Genomic DNA, 20,151 nt, shown 5'->3' with positions numbered 1-20,151 from the left:
GTCCAAGTTCAGCACCATCCAAAGAAAAACTGATGTTGAGCAACAAAATAATATTAATCTTCAATGTGATTATTTCTTTAAAATAAATCATTGTATAAATCCATGATGGGTACATGAATATTGATCAAAGACAAACCTTTAAAAACAGCATATTTTCATAGTTAGCACTAATACCAGATTATCAACTGCTTATTTCATTTTACAAGCACCATTCTATTGTGATGCATTTTCCTGAGTAGATTTTTGTGAACAATTGACATGCAAAAATATATAACCAACATGTCAAGGGTTGGCTAATTTTTTTCACTGATTATAGTAATAATCTTGGCCATATACATCGTATCCATGCCCCTTGTAGTAACTATACTCATCCTCGTATGTTCTGAAAGTATCTCCTCGTGGGTACCCGTTCTCACTGCCATAATAATCAGTTTGGACTTCATATCCATGTTCATCATAACCATTTGTGGTGGTGGCATCATGCACCCATGGATCTTCAGTGGTCGTGTCATGCTGGCCCTGATCTGCAGCGGTGGTGCTGTCTTGAAATTGTTCGCCCGTAGTACTTTCAGTAGGGTTGACAGTTGTGACCAAGGTGGTTAGACTGATGGTGGTCGCTTCGTTTTCTTCCTCCTCTTCCTCCTCTCCACCGTTTCCAGTTTCTTCGAGAGTGCTGTTTGTGCTGGTGGCATTAGCGCCACTTCCATTTTCATCTACTTTCTCCTCTTCTTCCTCTTCATTCTCCTCTTCCTCATTTTCATCACTGTCTTCTTCCTTGGCGCCTTTTTTGGGAGCATTGTCAACCTTTTTATCACCTGCTTCTTTGCCGGGTTTCTGAGCAGGCTCTTTTACTCCTGGCACCTATATTGATGCAAATTTTAAAAAAAATTAAAAGGGAGGGATAGATTAGGAAGCTAATTATGATCCGCAAAGGCCCCCATTCTCAGAATGTATGATCTTGTTTTTACCTTCACCAATATGGACTGTATAAAAATTATGGGAATCTTACATTCATAAAGTTGAAAGACCCACTTATACCACTGAATTCTTATTCAATACATATATCCTGTTGTAAGCCCAAAAAAATTCCTTCTGATCTTAGAGCTGCAGTTCAATCTAGATCAGATAGTCAATTTCTGTATGATTCTAACTATGTTTGATGGGAGAATCATCAGGGTTGTCTTAATACGTGAGCCTAATGGGCACTTGCCCGAACATAGATGCCCCATACTAATATGTGTATGCTAACCCTTCAATGCACCTTGTATTATATAAATACAGCAACATGTTTATTACATTTTACTGCATTTTTTAATTAATACTAACATGCAAATATATTTTTAATTTTATTGACCATTTACATTTTTATCCTTGTGAGTAATTGTCGTAGGGGCCCCAGTACACTGCTTTGCCCGGGGGGGGGGGGGGGGCAATAATGCTGTTAAGATGGCCCTGAGAATCATTTTCTCTTTATCCACTGAGCTACTCTAAATATCAAAGGCACGTGCACTTTACAATGTATGTCAGAATGCCCTTCCTTCTGAGCTTCCCCAGGCCAAGTATCACAAAACTCCTATAACATGTTATGTATGCTTTTGTGGCATGAAAGAAATTGAAATGGGTCAGTGGTGGGTTTCAAATTTTTTTAGAACCTCTTCTATAGATGTGGCCTGCTTTGTGGGAGTGGCTTGCCGGCCATGTGACCGGGTGGGATTGGCTTGCCGGCCATGTGACCAGGTGGGAGTGGCTTGCCAGCCATGTGACTGGGAGGCATGGCCAACTTGTAAAATGTGGTGAAACTCACTTAACAACGCTCTTGCTTAGCAGCCAAAATGTCAAGCTTCAAGTTACAACACCCTCGCACCCCTAACCCTTTAGGAAAAAAACTCCCAGGGGTGTTCAAACTTGACAGCTTTAAGACTGGTGGACTTGAACTCCCAGAATTCCTCCTCTCGCTCTTCATCTTGATGATGTGTGGACGGGCAGGGGGAGGGAGCTGGAACCGGTTCTAAACGGCACTATAGATTTGTGGAACCTCTTCTATAGAAGAGGTTAAAACTGACATGAACCCACCCCTGAAATGGGTACATATCTCCTTCTTCAGTGATGATCTGATTTGGCCTTATACCAAAATATGATAATGATGATGATGATGATTGTCAAGCACTGGGGAAATCAGGCGATTCATGCAGTTCAAATGAGTATAAAGATTTATTGTAAGCTTACACTTTCTACAAGAATCTGGACTACTAACAGTCAAGGGAAATGAGCGGGAGTTAAGAAAGGAATTTAAGGTGGGCTGGACTTAGCTCTTTTGTGAGGGTTCAGGGATTCAGGATTGATGATGCCTTTGACTCCTCCCTCAGGCTCAGCCTAGTCATCCCCTACAGTGACGATATTATCCATTCAATTGTGTCCAACTCTTGGCAATTCTATGGACCAGGTCTTTCCATGTCTTCCATTACTTCTTTGAGTTGTTCTATGGTCAGCTTTGATGGTGTCCAGCCGCCATGTAATTTGGCAGCCTGGCTTCCTTTTATCTCGCACTCTTCCAAACATAATGGCTTTCCCCAGTGAATTCTCCCACATGCCATGGCCAAAATAAATGAGATGCAATTTTGTGATTTTTTCCTTCCAGTGACATGTCTGTCTAGTGTTAATACCAAAACTTAATATTGCCTTCTTTTCAGTGATTAGTGTCATGACAGTCAGATGGTTATTATATAACTTCCTATTAGCCAACAAGAACTTTCAGGTACTTTTTAACAACACCAAATTCTATGTGGCAGTTGATGATACACCCTGAAGCTCAGCTTCCTCCTACGCCTCTGTCTGTCTGTCTGTCTGTCTGTCTGCTTGTTTTATAGCTCTTTGACCATGAAAAGGTGTATTCCAAATTCCCATAACTCGCTCACCTCTGTGGGAAGTTCAGCAATTCCATCAGTCTTTGTATCTGCAGCTGCAGGTGTAGTGGGAGCCACCGTGGTCTCTTCACTTCCCTTTCCACCTTCATTTTCTTCATTTGACTGTCCCTGTTGGGGCGTTAAACAATACGAATATCACACTGCGTTTTATTTCAAAAGATATGTAAATGAAAACATTTTAATTATCATATTCACTATCGATATTTTAATAGTACTAATACCTATAGATAGCAATAGCACAGACTTATATACCACTTTACAGTGCTTTACAGTGCTCTCTAAGCGGTTTATAAAGTCAGCCTATTTCCTCCAACTATCTGGGACCTCATTTTACCGAACTCGGAAGGATGGAAGGCTGAGTCAACCTTGAGCCTGGTGGGATTTGAACTGCCAAATTGCAGGCAGCCGAGAGTCAGCAGAGGTAGCCTGCAGTACTGCATTCTAACCAATGTGCCACCGTGGCTACTAATACACGGTGGTACATATCTCAACTTGAAACAATCCTATCATCAAAAATCCACTCAAGCCACTAAATGAAAATGAATATTTGAATCTAAGGTAAAAATGGGGCTTGACACCTTTCCAAAAATTAGAATACCATTCATTCATGGATCTTGAAAGAACAAATCCCATTCTTGGCAGAGATGGGGATGGGTGGGTTGATGGATAATGTTTCCCACATATCAAGCACCTGGAATTCATATCTAGTGATATTTACAAAAGGGCTTCTCATACAAATCTTAATCCCTAGATAGCTGGCTAAGCAGTCACAAGTTTCTAGAAAGTCACAAGTTTCTAGAAAGGGCAATTCACAGTGGGTTTTCTTACGTTTCTACAATACAATAGCAGAGTTGGAAGGGACCTTGGAGGTCTTCTAGTCCAATCGCCTGCCTAGGCAGGAAACCCTGTTTCAGACAAATGGCTATCCAACATCTTCTTAAAGACTTCCAGTGTTGGGCCATTCACAACTTCTGGAAGCAAGCTGTTCCAATGATTAATTGTTCTAACTGTCAGGAAATTTCTCCTCAGTTCTAAGTTGCTTCTCTCCTTGATTAGTTTCTACCCACTGCTTCTTGTTCTACCCTCAGGTGCCTTGGAGAATAGTTTGACTCCCTCTTCTTTGTGGCAGCCACTGAGATATTGGAAGACTGCTCTCATGTCTCCCCTAGTCCTTCTTTCTATTAAACTAGACATACCCAGTTCCTGCAACCGTTCTTCATATGTTTTAGTCTCCAATCCCCCAATCTTTGTTGCTCTTCTCTGCACTCTTTCTAGAGTCTCCACATCTTTTCTACATCGTGGCGACCAAAGCTGAATGCAGTATTCCAAGTGTGGCCTTACCAAGGCATTCTAAAGTGGTATTAACACTTCACGTGATTTTGATTTTATCCCTCTGTTTATGTAGCCTAGAACTGTGTTGGCTTTTTTGGCAGCTGCTGCAGCTTTTGGTGTTAATGATCATGATTGGTGTGAAAAACAGAATATTTTCTGGAGTTGTCCTGTGGAATCCTTGCCCTTATAAACAAGATTATCAAATATCAACATTCCAATTTTCTTTTTTTTATAAAAAAATATTTTTATTAAGCTTTTTTTAAACATTAAAAAAACAAAACACAAATTTCCACTCATTACGGCGAATCCATATCAGTATCATTGATATCATTCGTATTTACATAAGCTCTATTTCTATATTCTCTAATATTTTCTATATTGTATGATATATCAAATTAAATATATCAAATGTCAGCGTTCCAGTTTTCATTGGTAATTTCAATATTTCCCAAAGCTTATATTAATATTTAATTATAATTTTGGAGGGATATACATTGGGACACGTGGTATAAATTCCATCAATCCATGACTTCATGATTGTAGGATACCCTGAAAAAGTTTAGTCTAAAATTTCCAGATGAAATTGAATCTGAAGCACTTGGGCAGTTGCCTGGAACTCTGATAATATCTTTCTACAAAATTGGCAGAATGTCGTGTTTTGCAATATTGTTCTAGCACACTGCTGGTCAGACCAACCTAAATATTTATATGCCAGTGTAGCTGAACTTAAGATCAGATGGTTAAAATGCTTAAAAATAAGTCGAAATGTGATACCCAGAAAAATTGAAGTCATTTCCCTCTCAATTGAAAGGACTTGCAAAATTACAGGGTGTGGCCAACTATTTGGATAGCTACCAGAGGTCTCCATGACCCTCATATAATGGCAATTACAGGATTATTTATTTAAATGTTGTTGAGGTTCTGCTTATGTCAAGACAGGACATATTTTGGAATAAAACCACTGAAATGGATCTGAGAAAGACTATAGCTCCGTGGAGTCCAGAGGTGGGTTGCTCCTGGTTTGGCCCAGTAGTGGCAGTAGCGAGAGGCTCCACCCACCCGCCCCGATGCTTCTGCACATGCGCAGAAGCTTTTATGCATGCGCAGAAGCGTTGCACGTATGCACGAATACAAGTGAACCAGTAGTAAACCAGCTAGCAACTCACCATTGGTGGAGTCATGTATCTGAAGGTGTTGAAAACTCAAAGTTGGACTACCTACTACCAGTGGTGGGATTCCAAATCTTTTCCTAACGGTTTTATGAGAGAGCGCTTTGAACGCATGTGCGCAGCACTCAAAGACTGCCCTCAGTGTCAGCACTGGTGAGCTGAGCTGTTTTTTTTTAGATCAGCTGAAGCACAACAATCCGCTCTGGCTCATGAATCAGCTGAGTTAAAAAACAAGGGAATATAGGACAGGGAACGACGTGGGCGAGAGGGCGGGGCCAACCAGAGGTGATATTTGGCAGTTCTCTGAACTACTCAAAATTTCCGCTACTGTTCGCCTGAACCAGTCCGAAGTGGCTGAATACCACCTCTGCCTATTGCCCCATTGATGTCTCTCCCCAACCGCTACATGTTTAGACAAGAAATCTGAATGGACAAATGGAAAAAAAAAGGTTTAGAAACTTTATTAGTTGACTTTTACTAAAAAGATGTCATAAAGGTGTAATGTTATTGGAGGATCTTTTGAAATAGCTAATGGATGCCATTATGTGGTGTCTTTAAGTATGAATGATTTGAGGTAAAAGCACGTTCAAATAATTGTAGTCAAATGAGAATTGTGGTACATTGATAGTAAGATATACAAAGATTTTTGATTTAAAGTGTATAATCTAACATGAACTATAAGTAACGACTGTGGAAGAAATGCACGAAAGTTATCTGTAACCAATCGACACACTTTCTACAAGATGTGATAATGGATGATTTCTTTTTTGTGTTTTTGTTCAATTAAAAAAAAAAGAAATCTGAATGGGTGATGTACATAAAGGTGTGTATGTATTTTAGACTTTTTAAAAATTCTGCCTGTATACTTTTATAGATAATTCAAGATTGCAAACATATCTAATATTCCTTCTTCCTCCTATTTTCTCCACAACATTATGAGGTAAGTTGCAGTGAGAGAAAGTGACAGACTTTCTCTCACTGTAGTGAAAAGTGAAAGTCACCCTGCCAGCTTTTATGCCTAGGCTGGGACTGGAATTCATGGTCTCGTTTCTAGCCTGGTGTTCTAACCACTAGACTGGATTGGGTCTCATAAACTCATCTTCCCCTTGTACAAATTGGTTCTCATGCAGTGACGAAGTTACCTTTCTTAGTAATGAAATATCTGCAACAGGAAAACAAACTCAGGGAACACCAGAAATCCCACAAATCAACTTTGATCTACCTATATCCTCCACCATTTTTACGATAATAAAGCCCCTTTGAGTCCACACTGGCTTGATAGCACACACCATCAAGCAAAAGCAAAACCACACTCAGTAGCAATGATGTTGTTATCTAGTTAGGTATTGAAATGTCTGCATGAAAACAACCCAGCTCAGAAAGCACCAAGGACCCCACAGTTCAACCCTGAGCTGCAAATATTCTTGTCTATTGATATTGTGTCTACCTATCAGGATCTGTCTGTCTGTCTGTCTGTCTGTCTGCCTGCCTGCCTGCCTGTCTGTCTACCATTGATCTCCTTAATTCAGGCCAGTTTCTTGCCAAAAACCTATTCCTTCATTTTGATGGCCCAGTCAGAATTTTGTTGCTTGCAAGTCATGACAAAAATAGAAAGGCTTCCATTCTGATAGCTTTTACTGTATCTGCAAGGTTGCTGCTTGTTTAGATGACTTAGACTTAAAAAAAAAATACAACATCAAACCAGAATAGAAACTTGTGGTCAGTTACTAATCTTCACCATAAGCATTTACAGAGTATAGGGTTTAAAAACAATGCTCCTTGGGTTTGGTTTGAATAAAACCAGACACATTCCTTACCCCTTCTTCTTCTTCTTCCTCCTCTGAACTATTGCCACCAAAACCTTCTTCAGATGAGTCACTGTTAAACTGGAAAGAGAGACAGTTCTGAGACATTTGCTCCCAAACAACAAGAATGCATATTTACAGAAAAACAATCAACTTTTGCTCTCCCCTATGTATATAGCCGTGATGAGGAACCTATGGCCATCGCCCCAGCCCAGCTCCACCTTGCATGCGCACACGCCTCCTGCCGCCCAGGTGGTCTTTGAGTCTCTGCTGCGGGGAAGGAGGAGGCGCTTGCATTTTGGGACCTTGTGCAGCATCCCCAGGCCCTTTTCTGGCTTCCAGGTTGGTGCACGAGGCCTTCCAGGCCCAAAACGGGCCGTGGGAGGGGTGCATGTTCTGCCCCCTGTGCCACATTTTGGACCTGGAAAGCCTCCTGCACCAACCTCTGGAACGAGCTCTCCGTTGAGATCCGGACCCTCACTACCCTTCCGGCATTCCGCAAAGCGACTAAGACCTGGCCGTTCCGGCAGGCCTGGGGCTTTTGAGTTGTCCAGCCCCACTTCAGATTTGTGACTGTTGTGTAATTTTAAACTGTTGTTTATTTTTTTTATACCCCCCCTCCCTTTTATCGTAAGCCACCCTGAGTCTCTTTTGAGAGTGGGCGGCATACAAAATGTAAATGAATGAATGAATGAATGAATGAATGAATGAATGAATGAATGAATGAATAAATAAATAAATAAATAAATAAATAAATAAATAAATAAATAAATAAATCTCTTCTTTAAAACTTCCAGTGTTGGAGCATTCACAATTTCTGGAGGCAAGTTGTTCCACTGATTAACTGTTCTAACTGTCAGGAAATTTCTCCTTAGTTCTGGGTTGCTCCTCTCCTTGATTAGTTTCCACCCATTGCTTCTTGTCCTGCCCTCAGGTCCTTTGGAGAATATTTTGACTCCCTCTTCTTTGTGGCAACCCCTGAGATATTGGAACACTGCTATCATGTCTCCCCTAGTCCTTCTTTTCATTAAACTTTCATTAAATACCCAGTTCCTGCAACCGTTCTTCATATGTTTTAGCCTCCAGTCCCCTAATCATCTTTGTTGCTCTTCTCTGCACTCTTTCTACAGTCTCAACATCTTTTTTACATCATGACGACCAACACTGAATGCAGTATTCCAAGTGTGGCCTTATTTGATTTAATCTTGATTGATTTAATCATAGAATCTCTAGATTCTACAGTAATCCTTGCATCTCTAATTTTCTCTAGAAGGATTCTTATCTGAAACCACACAGCTCAGTGTAGAGTGCATTGTATAAAGCACTAGCTTATTTTACTAAAATGGCCTTTGAAAGGCAATTATTCCAGCTTAAACATGGCTTAGCAGCTGAATAAGCCACCTTAGGTTATGTCAATTTCTTTCATGCTACTGTAAAAGGCAGAAAACATTATCTCTTTCCAAAAGTGTGGGTCAAGTAGGCCATGACTTCAAGCTCTTCCAGGCTTTTAAGAAAACTATTGATGTTCAGAGTTAAACTTTGTCTTATCCATAGCGAATAATAAGACAAGCAAGAAGGATACACAATAAGTTGTCCAAGGCTGCAAGGCAGTGGTGGGTTTCAAAAATTTTTGGGACCTCTTCTGTAGGTGTGGCTTGCTTTCCGGGTCCACTGGTGGAACCTCTTTTAACCGGTTCGGTAGATTTGATGAACCAGTTCTACCGAATAGGTGCGAACTGGTAGGAACCCACCTCTGCTGCAAGGCCACTGATCAATATAAAAATATCTCCGTTGTCCGTAACAGAGATGCCAAACCACTATTCTGTCGAGGCAACATTCCCAGAAGACAATTTTTAGTTCCTTACATGACCCATATTTGAAAACATATAATTAACAGGCCCCTGCATTACTCCCAACTTGTCCATAAGAAACCACTGTTTTATGGATGTTCTTTCACATCCCACTTGTCTCCTTAACAATAGAAGAAAGAAATCCTTCCAGAAATATATTATTTTCATGGATCATCAACAGTATTTTTCCATCTGTGGTCTATACAAGTTATTTCCTTTTCTGTGATTTTAATTCTGATATTTGACTATTTGGGCAAGAATTAATACATAATCAAGTTTTCTGCATATTTGTCAGGTGCAAAGGAATGGAAAGAATAGTAAAAATGTTACTATCCATGGGATTTTTACCTCAGCGAAGTTGAATATACTGTATCTGGACGGCTGTACATAAGTAAACCAGGTATTTGGGCATTTTATAGAATTACAGGTAGTCCTTGACTTATGACAACTGAGCCCAAAATTTCTGTTGCTAAGAGAGGAGTTGTTGAGTGAATTTTGCAACATTTTACAACCTTTCTTGCCACCGTTGTTAAGTGAATCATTACAGTTGTTAAGTTAGTAACACAGTTATTAAATGACTCTGGCTTATCCATTGACATTATTTGTCAGAAGGTTGCAAAAGATGACGACAGGATCATGGGACACTGCAATCGTCATAAATATGAGTCAGTTGCCAAGTGGACAAATTTTGATCACATGGCCATGGGAAATGGTGCAAAGGTTGTAAGTGTGTAAAATGATCATTTTTTCCAGTGCTGTTGTAACTTTGAATGGTCGCTAGCTATGTTCCAATATCTAAGGGGTTGTCCCAAAGGTGCTTTTTCAGGAGGCTTTGTTTTTTTCTTTGAAGACATTTTGCTTCTCATCCAAGAAGCTTCTTCAGCTCTGACAGGAGAGTGGGGAATGGATGAGAAGCAAAACATCTTCAAAAAAAAAATAGCAGTTAGTCTTATATACCGCTTCATAGGGCTTTCAGCCCTCTCTAAGCGGTTTACAGAGTTAGCATATTGCCCCCAACAACAATCCGGGTTCTCATTTTACCCACCTCGGAAGGATGGAAGGCTGAGTTAACCCTGAGCCGGTGAGATTTGAACAGCCGAACTGCAGAACTGCAGTCAGCTGAAGTAGCCTGCAGTGCTGCATTTAACCACTGCGCCACCAAGGAAGTCCAGTTGCCTCCTGAAAAGGCACCTTTGGGACAACCACAACCTGGATGACTGAGAATCTCTACAGACCTTTACATCTAAGGGATTGTCACAAAGAAGGTGGAGTCCAGCTGTTCTCCAAAGCCCCTGAAGGCAGGACAAGAAGCAATGGATGGAAACTAATCATGGAAAGAACCAACCTAGAACTAAGGAGAAATTTCCTGACAGTTAGAACAATGAACCAGTGGAACAATTTGTCTCCAGACGTTGTGAATGCTCCAACTCTGGAAATTTTTGAGAAGAGATTGGACAACCATTTGTCTGAAATGCTATAGGGTTTCCTGCCTGAGCAGTAGGTTGGACTAGAAGACCTCCAAGGTCCCTTCCAACTTTGTTATTCTGTAAACTAAACGAACTGCTATAAGTTGAGGAGGACTATCTGTATTTGCAGCAGGGGTGGGTTCCTGCCAGTTCTAACCTCTTCTATAGAAGAGGTTCCACAAATCTACAGTGCTGTTTAGAACCGGTTCCAGCTCCCTCCCTCCGCCCGTCTGCACATCATCAAGATGAAGAGCGAGAGGAGGAATTCTGGGAGTTGAAGTCCACAAGTCTTAAAGCTGTCAAGTTTGAACACCCCTGGGTTTTTTTTTCTAAAGGATTAGGGGTGCAAGGGTCTTGTAACTTGACAGCTTTAAGACTTGCACACTTCAATGCCAGTTCCTGAGCCAACATGACTGTAGGAGGAATTCTGGGAGTTGAAGTCCACAAGTCTTAAAACTGTCAAGTTTGAACACCCCTGGGGTTTTTTTCCCCAAAGGACTAGGGGTGCAAGGGTCTTGTAACTTGACAGCTTTAAGACTTGCGTGCTTCAAATGCCAGAGTTTCTGAGCCAACATTTTTGTTGCTAAGCAAGAACGTTGTTAAGTGAGTTTCACCACATTTTACAAGTTGGCCTCACCCACCCAGTCACATTGCTGGCAAGCCACTCCCACCCAGTCACATGGCCAGCAAGCCACTCCTACAAAGCAGGCCACACCTACAGAAGAAGTTCTAAAAAAATTTGAAAGCCACCACTGATTTGCAGGTATTATACAGCTTACATAGCTACTATATCCATCTTCGTATTGTGCTTCAATAATCAGCACTGGTGCTTTTAAAGATTTGAATCTGGAGCACGTGTGCCTATAGCCAAAAAGGTTAAGATGGCAGCCACAATTGTGCAATCAAAGACCTGCTTCTCTTTGTGCACGTGTTGCATATTATAAGGTGACAGCCTTCGATTGTACTATTGGAGTTGCCATCTTACCTTTTTTGATCTCGCTTTCTGTAGAAACTCCTGTCTGGAGTCTAAATGTTTTTTTCAAAAAACTGTATTTACCTGGAATCTTTTCATAGGCGGGTAGAAGTAAGGGTATCTATAAAGAAAATTCCTGTATCTGTTTTTGAACACCTGTCAAAATAAAAGAAAGACATTTTAATAGTTAAATTTAAAAGGGAGGATTTAGATGCTTAGTAGCAAAGTAAAAATTCAAGGATTTTGCCAACATACTGCATTTTCTTCTGAATCGTCTGACTTAAATCTTCTTCGGAAGTGTTTTGCCTACAACAGAAGAGGAGATAACTTTAGAAAGGGAGTGATTTCATTTTTATTGTAGGGCTAACTTAATTTTGGCGTCAGCCTCAGTCTCCATATTTGTTTCCTGTAATGTACTTTGGACTTTTTTTTTAAAAAAAAACTTTATTAATTTTCAAAAAAGTATAAAATTCAAAAAGCAAAGCAAAGAAAGAGTTAAAGGAGGGGGAAAAACACTGAAAGAACAACAGAAAAAACAAGATTTAAAGGGGAAAAACTAGAGGAAAAAGTAACTTCTGACTTTCTTCAATACAGATAAGAACTTAAAACATCAATGATCCTTTGAACTAGAATAAGGCATAACAAACAGTACTTCTATCACCATAAATAGATCTAATCTATTTAAGAATTCTTAAATAATTGTTAAATAATAGAAGAATGCTTAAGAATTCTATTCTATTCTATCAATCAAAACCCAAAGTTTTTTTGCAGTTTCAATAAACAAATCCAGAAGTAGTACAATAGGAGTGCTATCCTGTACCGAAATGTAATGAACACCATGTAATACCATCTGAAATGGTATATAGTTTCCTGCCTGAGTAGGGGGTTGGACTACAAGACCTCCAACTCTGTTGTTATTCTGGTATTCTTTATAGAAACAGCAATCAGCATTAAAGGAATAATAAGCTGGCCATCATAGAGCCTAGTGGTAACAGGCTGAGCATGAAAATAGAATGGTAAAAGCTATCTATATATCTATAGGATCTGAATTTGCTTTTTAAATATTTCTTGTAAAAGTAGGGCAGAGATAGTGAAGCCTTAAACAAAATTCCAGGCTGGGAAACACATATGGCTAGGACCAGCAATGGTACTGTTGTGGCCTGCTAGCAATCAGAGGAGTTGGCAGCAGAGTCAGACAGTGAGGAGGTTGTGGAGGAACATGGGCCAGTCCTGGAGGCTGGGGAAGGCTCAGATGAGGACTCTGTGTCGGAGGCAGAGACGGGATCAAGGCCGTCTGGCAGTGATCAGGTGCCTATGGAGTTAGACAGCAGTGAGGTTGAGGAACAGCTGGAGCCTATTCCTAGTGTGCACATGCGCAGAGCTGCCAGAAGAAAACAACAACTCAGAAATCAGGGTCAACTTGGGAGTAAACTCACAGACGGAAGGTGATGGGCCCTTCCCATAGGAAATAAAAGGGGAGTGGGCTTTTGCAGGAAACCGTTTGGTTGGTCCTTAGATTCATTTCAGGAGTGTGAAGATCTGTCCGTGAACATCAGAGACTTTCTTTCCTAGCGCAGCATCTCATTTGGAAAATATTTACATGGCAGCTTTCCAAGATAGATAAGGTCTGTAGTCATAAATATTCCTTTGAAAGACTGTTTGCCAGACCTTGCTGAATGTGAATGAGAGAAATTCACATTTGTTTAATAAAAGGGGTTTTGTCGGGACCAGGACTCTGCCTCGTGCTTTTTGGGGAAGCCTAGGTCAGAACCGGTACTTCTGGTTAGAATTAGCAGCACTTGGTTAAAGGGATGGGTGAGCTAGCTTAATGGTATCTTCAGTAACAATTTAGAGGTATATGAATTTGCTTTATATGAGACATATTATTATAACTGGACTATTTCAAGCAGGAATATTTTTAGCTCTTCTGGGAGAGGTTGGGAACTGAACTTAACCTCTTACTCTAAAACAGAACTATTGCTCATCCTTCCAAAAATGTAATGAAATTGAGAGGGACCATGCAAAATTCATTCATTTGTTCCTGAATTGACCTATTTTGCAGATGCCTAAAAATGAACTGATGGAGAAAAGAGAAAATGGTCTTATAGCCTAAATCAGTGGTTCTCAACCTATGGGTCGGGACCCCTTTGGGGGGGTCAAACGACCCTTTCACAGGGGTCGCCTAAGACCATCGGAAAACACATATTTTCGATGGTCTTAGGAACCGAGACACCAATTTTATGGTTGGGGGTCACCACAACATGAGGAACTGTATTAAAGGGTTGTGGCATTGGGAAGGTTGAGAACCACTGGCCTAAATGAATTCATTTGTTGTGTATGTTTATTATAGCTTAAGTCAGATGCCCAGAAAGAATGAGGGACTGCTATATAATTCCAAGGAATTGTTAGGATGCTACCGTATATACTCGAGTATAGGCCGACCCGAATATAAGCCGAGGCACCTAATTTTACCACAAAAAACTGGAAAAGTTATTGACTCGAGTATAAGCCTAGGGTGGGAAATGCAGCAGCTACCGGTAAATTTCAAAAATAAAAATAGATACCAATAATGTTTTTGAATATTTATTTCAAAGAAAAACAGTAAACTAGCGGTGTATTCAATGAAATACTTCACTCACCTCATGATGCTGACGTCCCGCTGTGATGATGATGTCCCGTGCAGCCGCGGGAGCGATGTCCCGCCTCCTATGACACACGGCACAGTGATTCCTAACATTGGATCACTGTACCAGAGGAGGTGGGACATCGCTATGTGGCTGCTTGCCATAACAAGGAGGAGGTGGGACATCGTTGCAGAGCGGCAGGAGGGGGAGGAAGGGGAATCGTAAGACAGCCCTGCATTACATTAGAACGTGAGGAGGGGGGATGGTGCGGTGTGCGCTGCGCGGCAAACTGACACAGAGGGAGGGGAAACTCACAGGGGCACTGGGCCATTCACGAGTGTCACCCAGCGGCATGGCCCCGCCCCTTTTTCTCCTCCATTTCGGGCAAATTTTTCACTGACTCGAGTATAAGCCGAGGCGGCTTTTTTCAGCCCAAAAAGTGGGCTGAAAAACTAGGCTTATACTCGAGTATATACAGTAATTTGCACTTATGTTATATAGCAGATAGCTTTGTACATAAGGAAGAGTTGCTAATCAAGAGTTGTGCAATTTCCTGATGAAATATTAGTATTTATGTAATGCTGGTGTGCATTGTGCTCCAGTAAGAGATTGATATTGACAATACAAGAAATTATTTTTCTTACTATTTTCCACTAGATGGCATAGCTGACTGACAAATAATTCAGTTGCTGGATTTCTTCCTTTACCATGAAGCAGGGAGTGGGCTTTTGGGGGTTCGCAGGTGTTTGGGAGAACCTCTAGCTAAGATTCTGTGCAGTTTGGAGAACCCCCAAATCCCACTCCAGGCTGGCCCCACCCGACCCACGCCCTCCCAGGAGTCCCCACACAGCCCGTTCTGTATGCAGGTAAGTGAAGGGCGTGTGTGCGGAGGCTCGGCGATGGCAAAAAATGGCCCTACTGGAAGTTTGGGAAGGCCGGAAATGAGGCCCAGGGGGCCTCCAGAGCCTGGGGAGGCTGTTTTCACCCTCCTGAAGGCACAAGGAAAGCCTCCGGAGTCAGGGGAGGGCATAAACGCCCTCTCCCCACCATGGTGCAGGAGGCTGACTAGGCCACGCCCACCATGGCTATTCACCAGCAACCGGGCAGAGAACCCCTTGCTAAAAATTTGGAAGCCCACCCCTGCATTGAAGTATAAGATATGTTCACTACTTTTTGGGATATGAACAATTACGCTCCATTGCTTTATCATTATCGTTCGGTTACATCCTAAATATAGTGTAACAACAAGAGTGTTTTTAACAATAAATTTGTGGATGTTCCTGTAATTGCCTTAAGTCATAGATTTCTTTTAACAACATGCAATCTACTACTTACAGAACATTAAGTTTAAATGATATCTTATTCTTGGGATAAATAAATATAAATTTCTACACTACCAACAAGTGAGTAGCCAGCTTGACTCGTCACATTTATCAGACCACGTCAAGTTGGCAAAGTTTAAGAAGCTAAGTGAAGTGCATCTTCCAAAGGACATATATTACACCATCCAGACTCAGAATTTCAGTGCAAAAGGAAGCAGGGTAGATCACACTTGCGCTGATGAAGTTGTTGGCTAATATTATCTCTGTACTTCATTTGTCTCCAGTTCGACATACCATGTAATTGTGGATTTGGGCAATTGTTAGTTGATTATCTAACAGGCTTACATGAAATATTTGGCTTTGCCTTCGCGAAGTGGTTTCTACTGTGTAGGAAAAAAACAGTTCGCCTTGTTCAGGCAAAGCTGCAGCATCAATAGTTCTTGTTATCTTGAACTGTGAACCAGTTCTTGAAAAGGCTGTTAGAACTATCAGAAGATCCTCAGATGAGAGACACGAAAACAAGGAGGAGCTTCGTTTTTAGATGGGAACGGACTATGTCATTCTATAAACAAGCCTTAAGAGGTGCTTTTCTCAAATCACTCTCAAAATGAAGCATCCCTTTAAAGATCTGCATAATTGCGCACTGTTTCAATCTCACTGTCTTAGACCATTCATGACCAGGGTGTTCCTCGATATCTGTTTGAAAACATACAGGAAAAGTACACTTCTACAAATATTTAGATGACGTCTGATCTCAGATAAAGAAGGTCCACTAGATACCTTCTCTTTGCTATAGGTTCTCCTGTCCTGTCTCCCATCCATCCATCTGTTGTTGCCCGTCAGCAGCCAGTGGAGCTAGTAGCAGATTTGAACAGTGAGGAGGTTGGGGAGGAACGTGGGCCGGTCCTGGAATCTGGGGAAGGCTCTGACGATTTCTCTGCATTGGAGGCAGAGAGGGGGCCAGAGCCATATGACAGTTATCAGCTGCCTTCAGAGTCAGACATCAGTGAGGCAGACGAACAGCGGGAGCCTGTTCTCAGTGTGCGCATACGCAGAGTTGCCCGACGAAGGGACAAAGGTTGACTTGGAAGTAAAGCCACAGGTGGATGGTGAATGGCCCCTCCCATAGGGAATAAAAGAGGAGCGAAAGGGGAGGGGAGTTTGCAGGAGACAATTAGTTCATTCCTGCATTCTTGCCAAGTATTACAGCATCTGAAAGATATCGGCCTGGCCACCCTCCTAGCCCGATAAAGGTTGGTAATTGTGAACTATCTTGAAAGACTGTGGGAGAGGAAAGACTTTGCTGGAGAGGAATTCACTGTAAATTAAATAAAAGGGGTTTATCGGGACGAGGACTCGGCTTTGTGCTGCTGGGGAAACCTAGGTCAGAACACCATCCATCCATCCATACTTCTATATAACAATTCCTATAGGGTCCCTCGGAAGTATTAAGTATTCCAGTAATCTTTTTATGACTTTAAACCTACTCAGTTCCTTCACGTTTTTCTCTATGACATTTTTCCATAGCTTGGATCTTGTACCAAATTAGTCCTTAGCTTTCTTGTAGTATGGCACACGGGACAGGGCAGTATATTGAGGTAAGATTTTAATAATATGTATTAAAGCCAATCTGTTATACTGTATGTAGTGACTTGGAAATTATGGCTCTTCAAACAGAACTTGCTACAAAAAGATTCACGGAATAACGTCTTATTAAGAATTCGTGCTTCTGTGGCCTTCTGTAGGATTCTCCATTCCATCTGAATTCATCAGATTCATCTAGTTTTGTCCTTCCCGTTGGATGACTTGATGAGCAAACTGTCCACCAGGGGGTGTCTTCAGGGTGGGGTCAAAAAGTCAAGATGGCTGCTAGGACTTTGCGATCAAAGTTCTGCCTGCATTTTTCGTGTGTGTCCATGTGCCACGCATTTTAGAAAAGTTACACTTTGATCACACCGTTCCAGCCATGGTCTTGAATTTTGGCCATATCATGGGGATACCTTGATGCCTATTGTGAACAAACTGAGCCTACATTGGATGCTCTGGGTTTCTTCTTCTGCCTTCTACCTACCTGTCTACAAAGATTTTTCATAGCTCTGCAAACCTCTAAGTTACCTTAAATATCGGTCACTCACGCCCTCGTCGCCTCAAGACTTGACTACTGTAATGCGCTCTACATGGGGCTGCCCCTGAAAAGTGTTCGGAGACTACAACTAGTCCAGAATGCAGCCGTGCGAGCGATACTGGTTGTACCAAGATACACCCACGTTACACCTATCCTCCGCGAGCTGCACTGGCTCCCCATTGGTCTTCGAACGCGATTCAAGGTGCTGGTTATTACCTTTAAAGCCCTACATGGCCTAGGATCTGGATACCTGCGAGACCACCTACTGCCGCATACCTCCCAACGGCCGATAAGATCACACAGGGTGGGCCTTCTCCAGGTGCCGTCAACCAGACAATGTCGTCTGGCGGCACCCCGGGGAAGGCCTTCTCTGTAGCGCTCCGACCCTATGGAATGAACTACCCCCAAAGATCCGGACCCTGCCCACTCTCATGGCCTTCCGAAAGGCTATCAAAACCTGGCTATTCTGGCAGACCTGGGGCTGTTGACCTCATAACTGAGGTCCAGCCCTGACCAGATTGGGTGTATGATGTGGTTTTTAATTCTGTTTCCTCAGTTTTTTAAATTCCTTATTTTAAAAAAAATTTACTTTCTGTAAGCCGCCCGGAGTCCTTCGGGATTGGTCAGCCTATAAATTTATTAAATACTAATACTAATACTAATACTAATATGCTTGTATTTTCCTCCTCTGCATGGGTAGAATTTTGGCCAAATGATAACTGGCATTTATAGGGGTGAGTTTTATTATAATTGTTCTACGATGAACACATATTTATGATTCATGTTTCCTAAAACAATATTAGACTCTTCGCAAGCATACAGATCAAGTTTCTGATTCATGTTTAAACTGACAGGGCCAGAAAAATTCCATAGCCAACATCCTATCAATTGACTGTGCTTATTTGATGATCAGGACAAAAATAATAGTAAATATTTTAAAATTAAATTAAACCTATATGCTGCCTGACTCCCAGGAATGTTGGGTGATTTACAATTTGATAGACATTTAAAAACAAGGAGCAACACAATACACAAAAACAGCATAAAACCAAAGAGCAGAGATACAGTAGCAGAGAAAACAAACTCAAATGGGAACAAGGAAAGGAAAGAAAGAGGCATCAACAGTCCTCACTCAAAGTCGTGGCAAACAGCCTTCAAAATACTAGGAGGCGGGGGCTGTTCTAATCTTGGGAGGTACCTCATTCCAGAGGCAGGCACTGCTAAAGAGAAGAAATGCTTCCAAACTCTCAATAGGTGGCATCGTTCAATCAATGGAACTTGGAGCACATCAACTCTGCTAGATCAAACCAGCCAGGCAGCTCCCATGCGCGACAGATGATTCCCCCAAGTAACAACGCCCTCTAATGTCCTCTACAAAGAGCGACCATCACCTTGAATCATGCTTGGAAGCAAACTAGCAGTCAGTACAACTCATGAAGGAGAGGTTTTATATGGGCATACCCAGGCATGCCTGGCACTGCCCATGCTGTTGTGGTCTGGACAGAAACTGAAGCTTCTGAATGGTCTTCAAGGGGAGCCCCACATAGAGTGCATTGTAGTAATCAAGCCATCTGATGACCAGGGGATAATGGAATTGAGCAAAACTTCATTTTTTTCAACATGAAAACAGACTGATCTATGCATTTATATTACTATCAATTAATTTGAAATAGTTCTTTATGGGGCTGTCTTGCTTTTTAAAATATGTTTGTACTAAAGGATACTGTATAGCTGTGTAGTTGGGGTGTAAATATGAATAATGTAAAGGGAATGCTTTATGAGAGCAAATGCCTACTCTGTATAATTGTCAATTGCTCCAGCAAAAGCACCATGCGTACAAACAGTTTTCGGTAAACATAACCTACATGGATCAAGATGTTCACCTCAACTATTCCAAAATCTGAATTCATAGATAAATATCCAGAATCATCAGTTGCAGCCAGTAAATTAGTAGTGTTAATTGCCAGAGATAAAAGCAGATTGAAGCAAATCTAAAGAAGGCTATTTGTAATGTATAAGGGGCTGGAAAGAAGATAAATACATAAAAGCATAAATAGATAATAGGTGAATAAACAGGTGAATTAAAAAAAAGTGAATGGGTAATAATTTGTCCCAAAAGAACTGAACCTAAAAATGATTTATCATTTGGAGATAATGTATTTTATATTAGCATGAAAAATACTGATTAACTGATAGATTTTTAAAATCAAAATATTATAATGGATTTGAAATCTGTTATGTTGTGGAAAAACTTCTCTAATTAATAAAAATAATATAGTCCTAGTAATAATACAACGAATGGACATTAAAGTGAATATTCACAATACAATATATCCTAGCCAAGATAAAATATTGTTATTTTTACTCACGGAGAAGGCGCAAGTGATTCCTATGATACAGAGGAAAAGCAGGGCTGTCTTCATTTTTCTGGTGTCTGAAAGAGAGAGAAAGGAAAAGAAAATATATTTCCAAATAGGAAGATAAAGAAAATTGGAAGATATTAAAGATAGATAGATTTGAATTGTGTTCAAATAATACCAGAAATATATCTGTTGGGTCTC

The 20,151-nt window shown here is 41.1% G+C and overlaps 1 protein-coding gene across 1 annotated transcript; it reads right to left on the bottom strand.

Moving 5' to 3' along the window:
- Positions 1–303: 303 nt before the first annotated feature.
- IBSP (integrin binding sialoprotein) lies at positions 304–20,013 on the bottom strand. Its single transcript, XM_032223707.1, has 6 exons — positions 19,960–20,013; positions 11,775–11,825; positions 11,604–11,675; positions 7,243–7,311; positions 2,916–3,032; positions 304–861 (listed from the first exon to the last, which is right to left on the bottom strand). Exons 1-6 carry the CDS (start codon positions 20,011–20,013, stop codon positions 304–306), a joined length of 921 nt encoding a protein of 306 aa, XP_032079598.1.
- Positions 20,014–20,151: the final 138 nt, after the last annotated feature.

Source organism: Thamnophis elegans, chromosome 9 (assembly GCF_009769535.1).
Source record: "Thamnophis elegans isolate rThaEle1 chromosome 9, rThaEle1.pri, whole genome shotgun sequence".
In the NCBI taxonomy this organism is placed as follows: domain Eukaryota; kingdom Metazoa; phylum Chordata; class Lepidosauria; order Squamata; family Colubridae; genus Thamnophis; species Thamnophis elegans.
Note: the sequence above shows the minus strand (reverse complement) of the source record. Positions and strands in the feature narration are given on the sequence as shown.

What these genes read in the sequence shown, in the direction of transcription:
- IBSP (XM_032223707.1), bottom strand. Translation starts at nt 20,013, where the DNA reads ATGAAGACAGCCCTGCTTTTCCTCTGTATCATAGGAATCACTTGCGCC. An exon ending in GAATCACTTGCGCCTTCTCC is followed by an intron (nt 11,826 to 19,959) that starts GTGAGTAAAAAT and finishes CTTCTGTTGTAG; the next exon opens with GCAAAACACTTCCGAAGAAG. An exon ending in ACGATTCAGAAGAAAATGCA is followed by an intron (nt 11,676 to 11,774) that starts GTATGTTGGCAA and finishes TTATTTTGACAG; the next exon opens with GTGTTCAAAAACAGATACAG.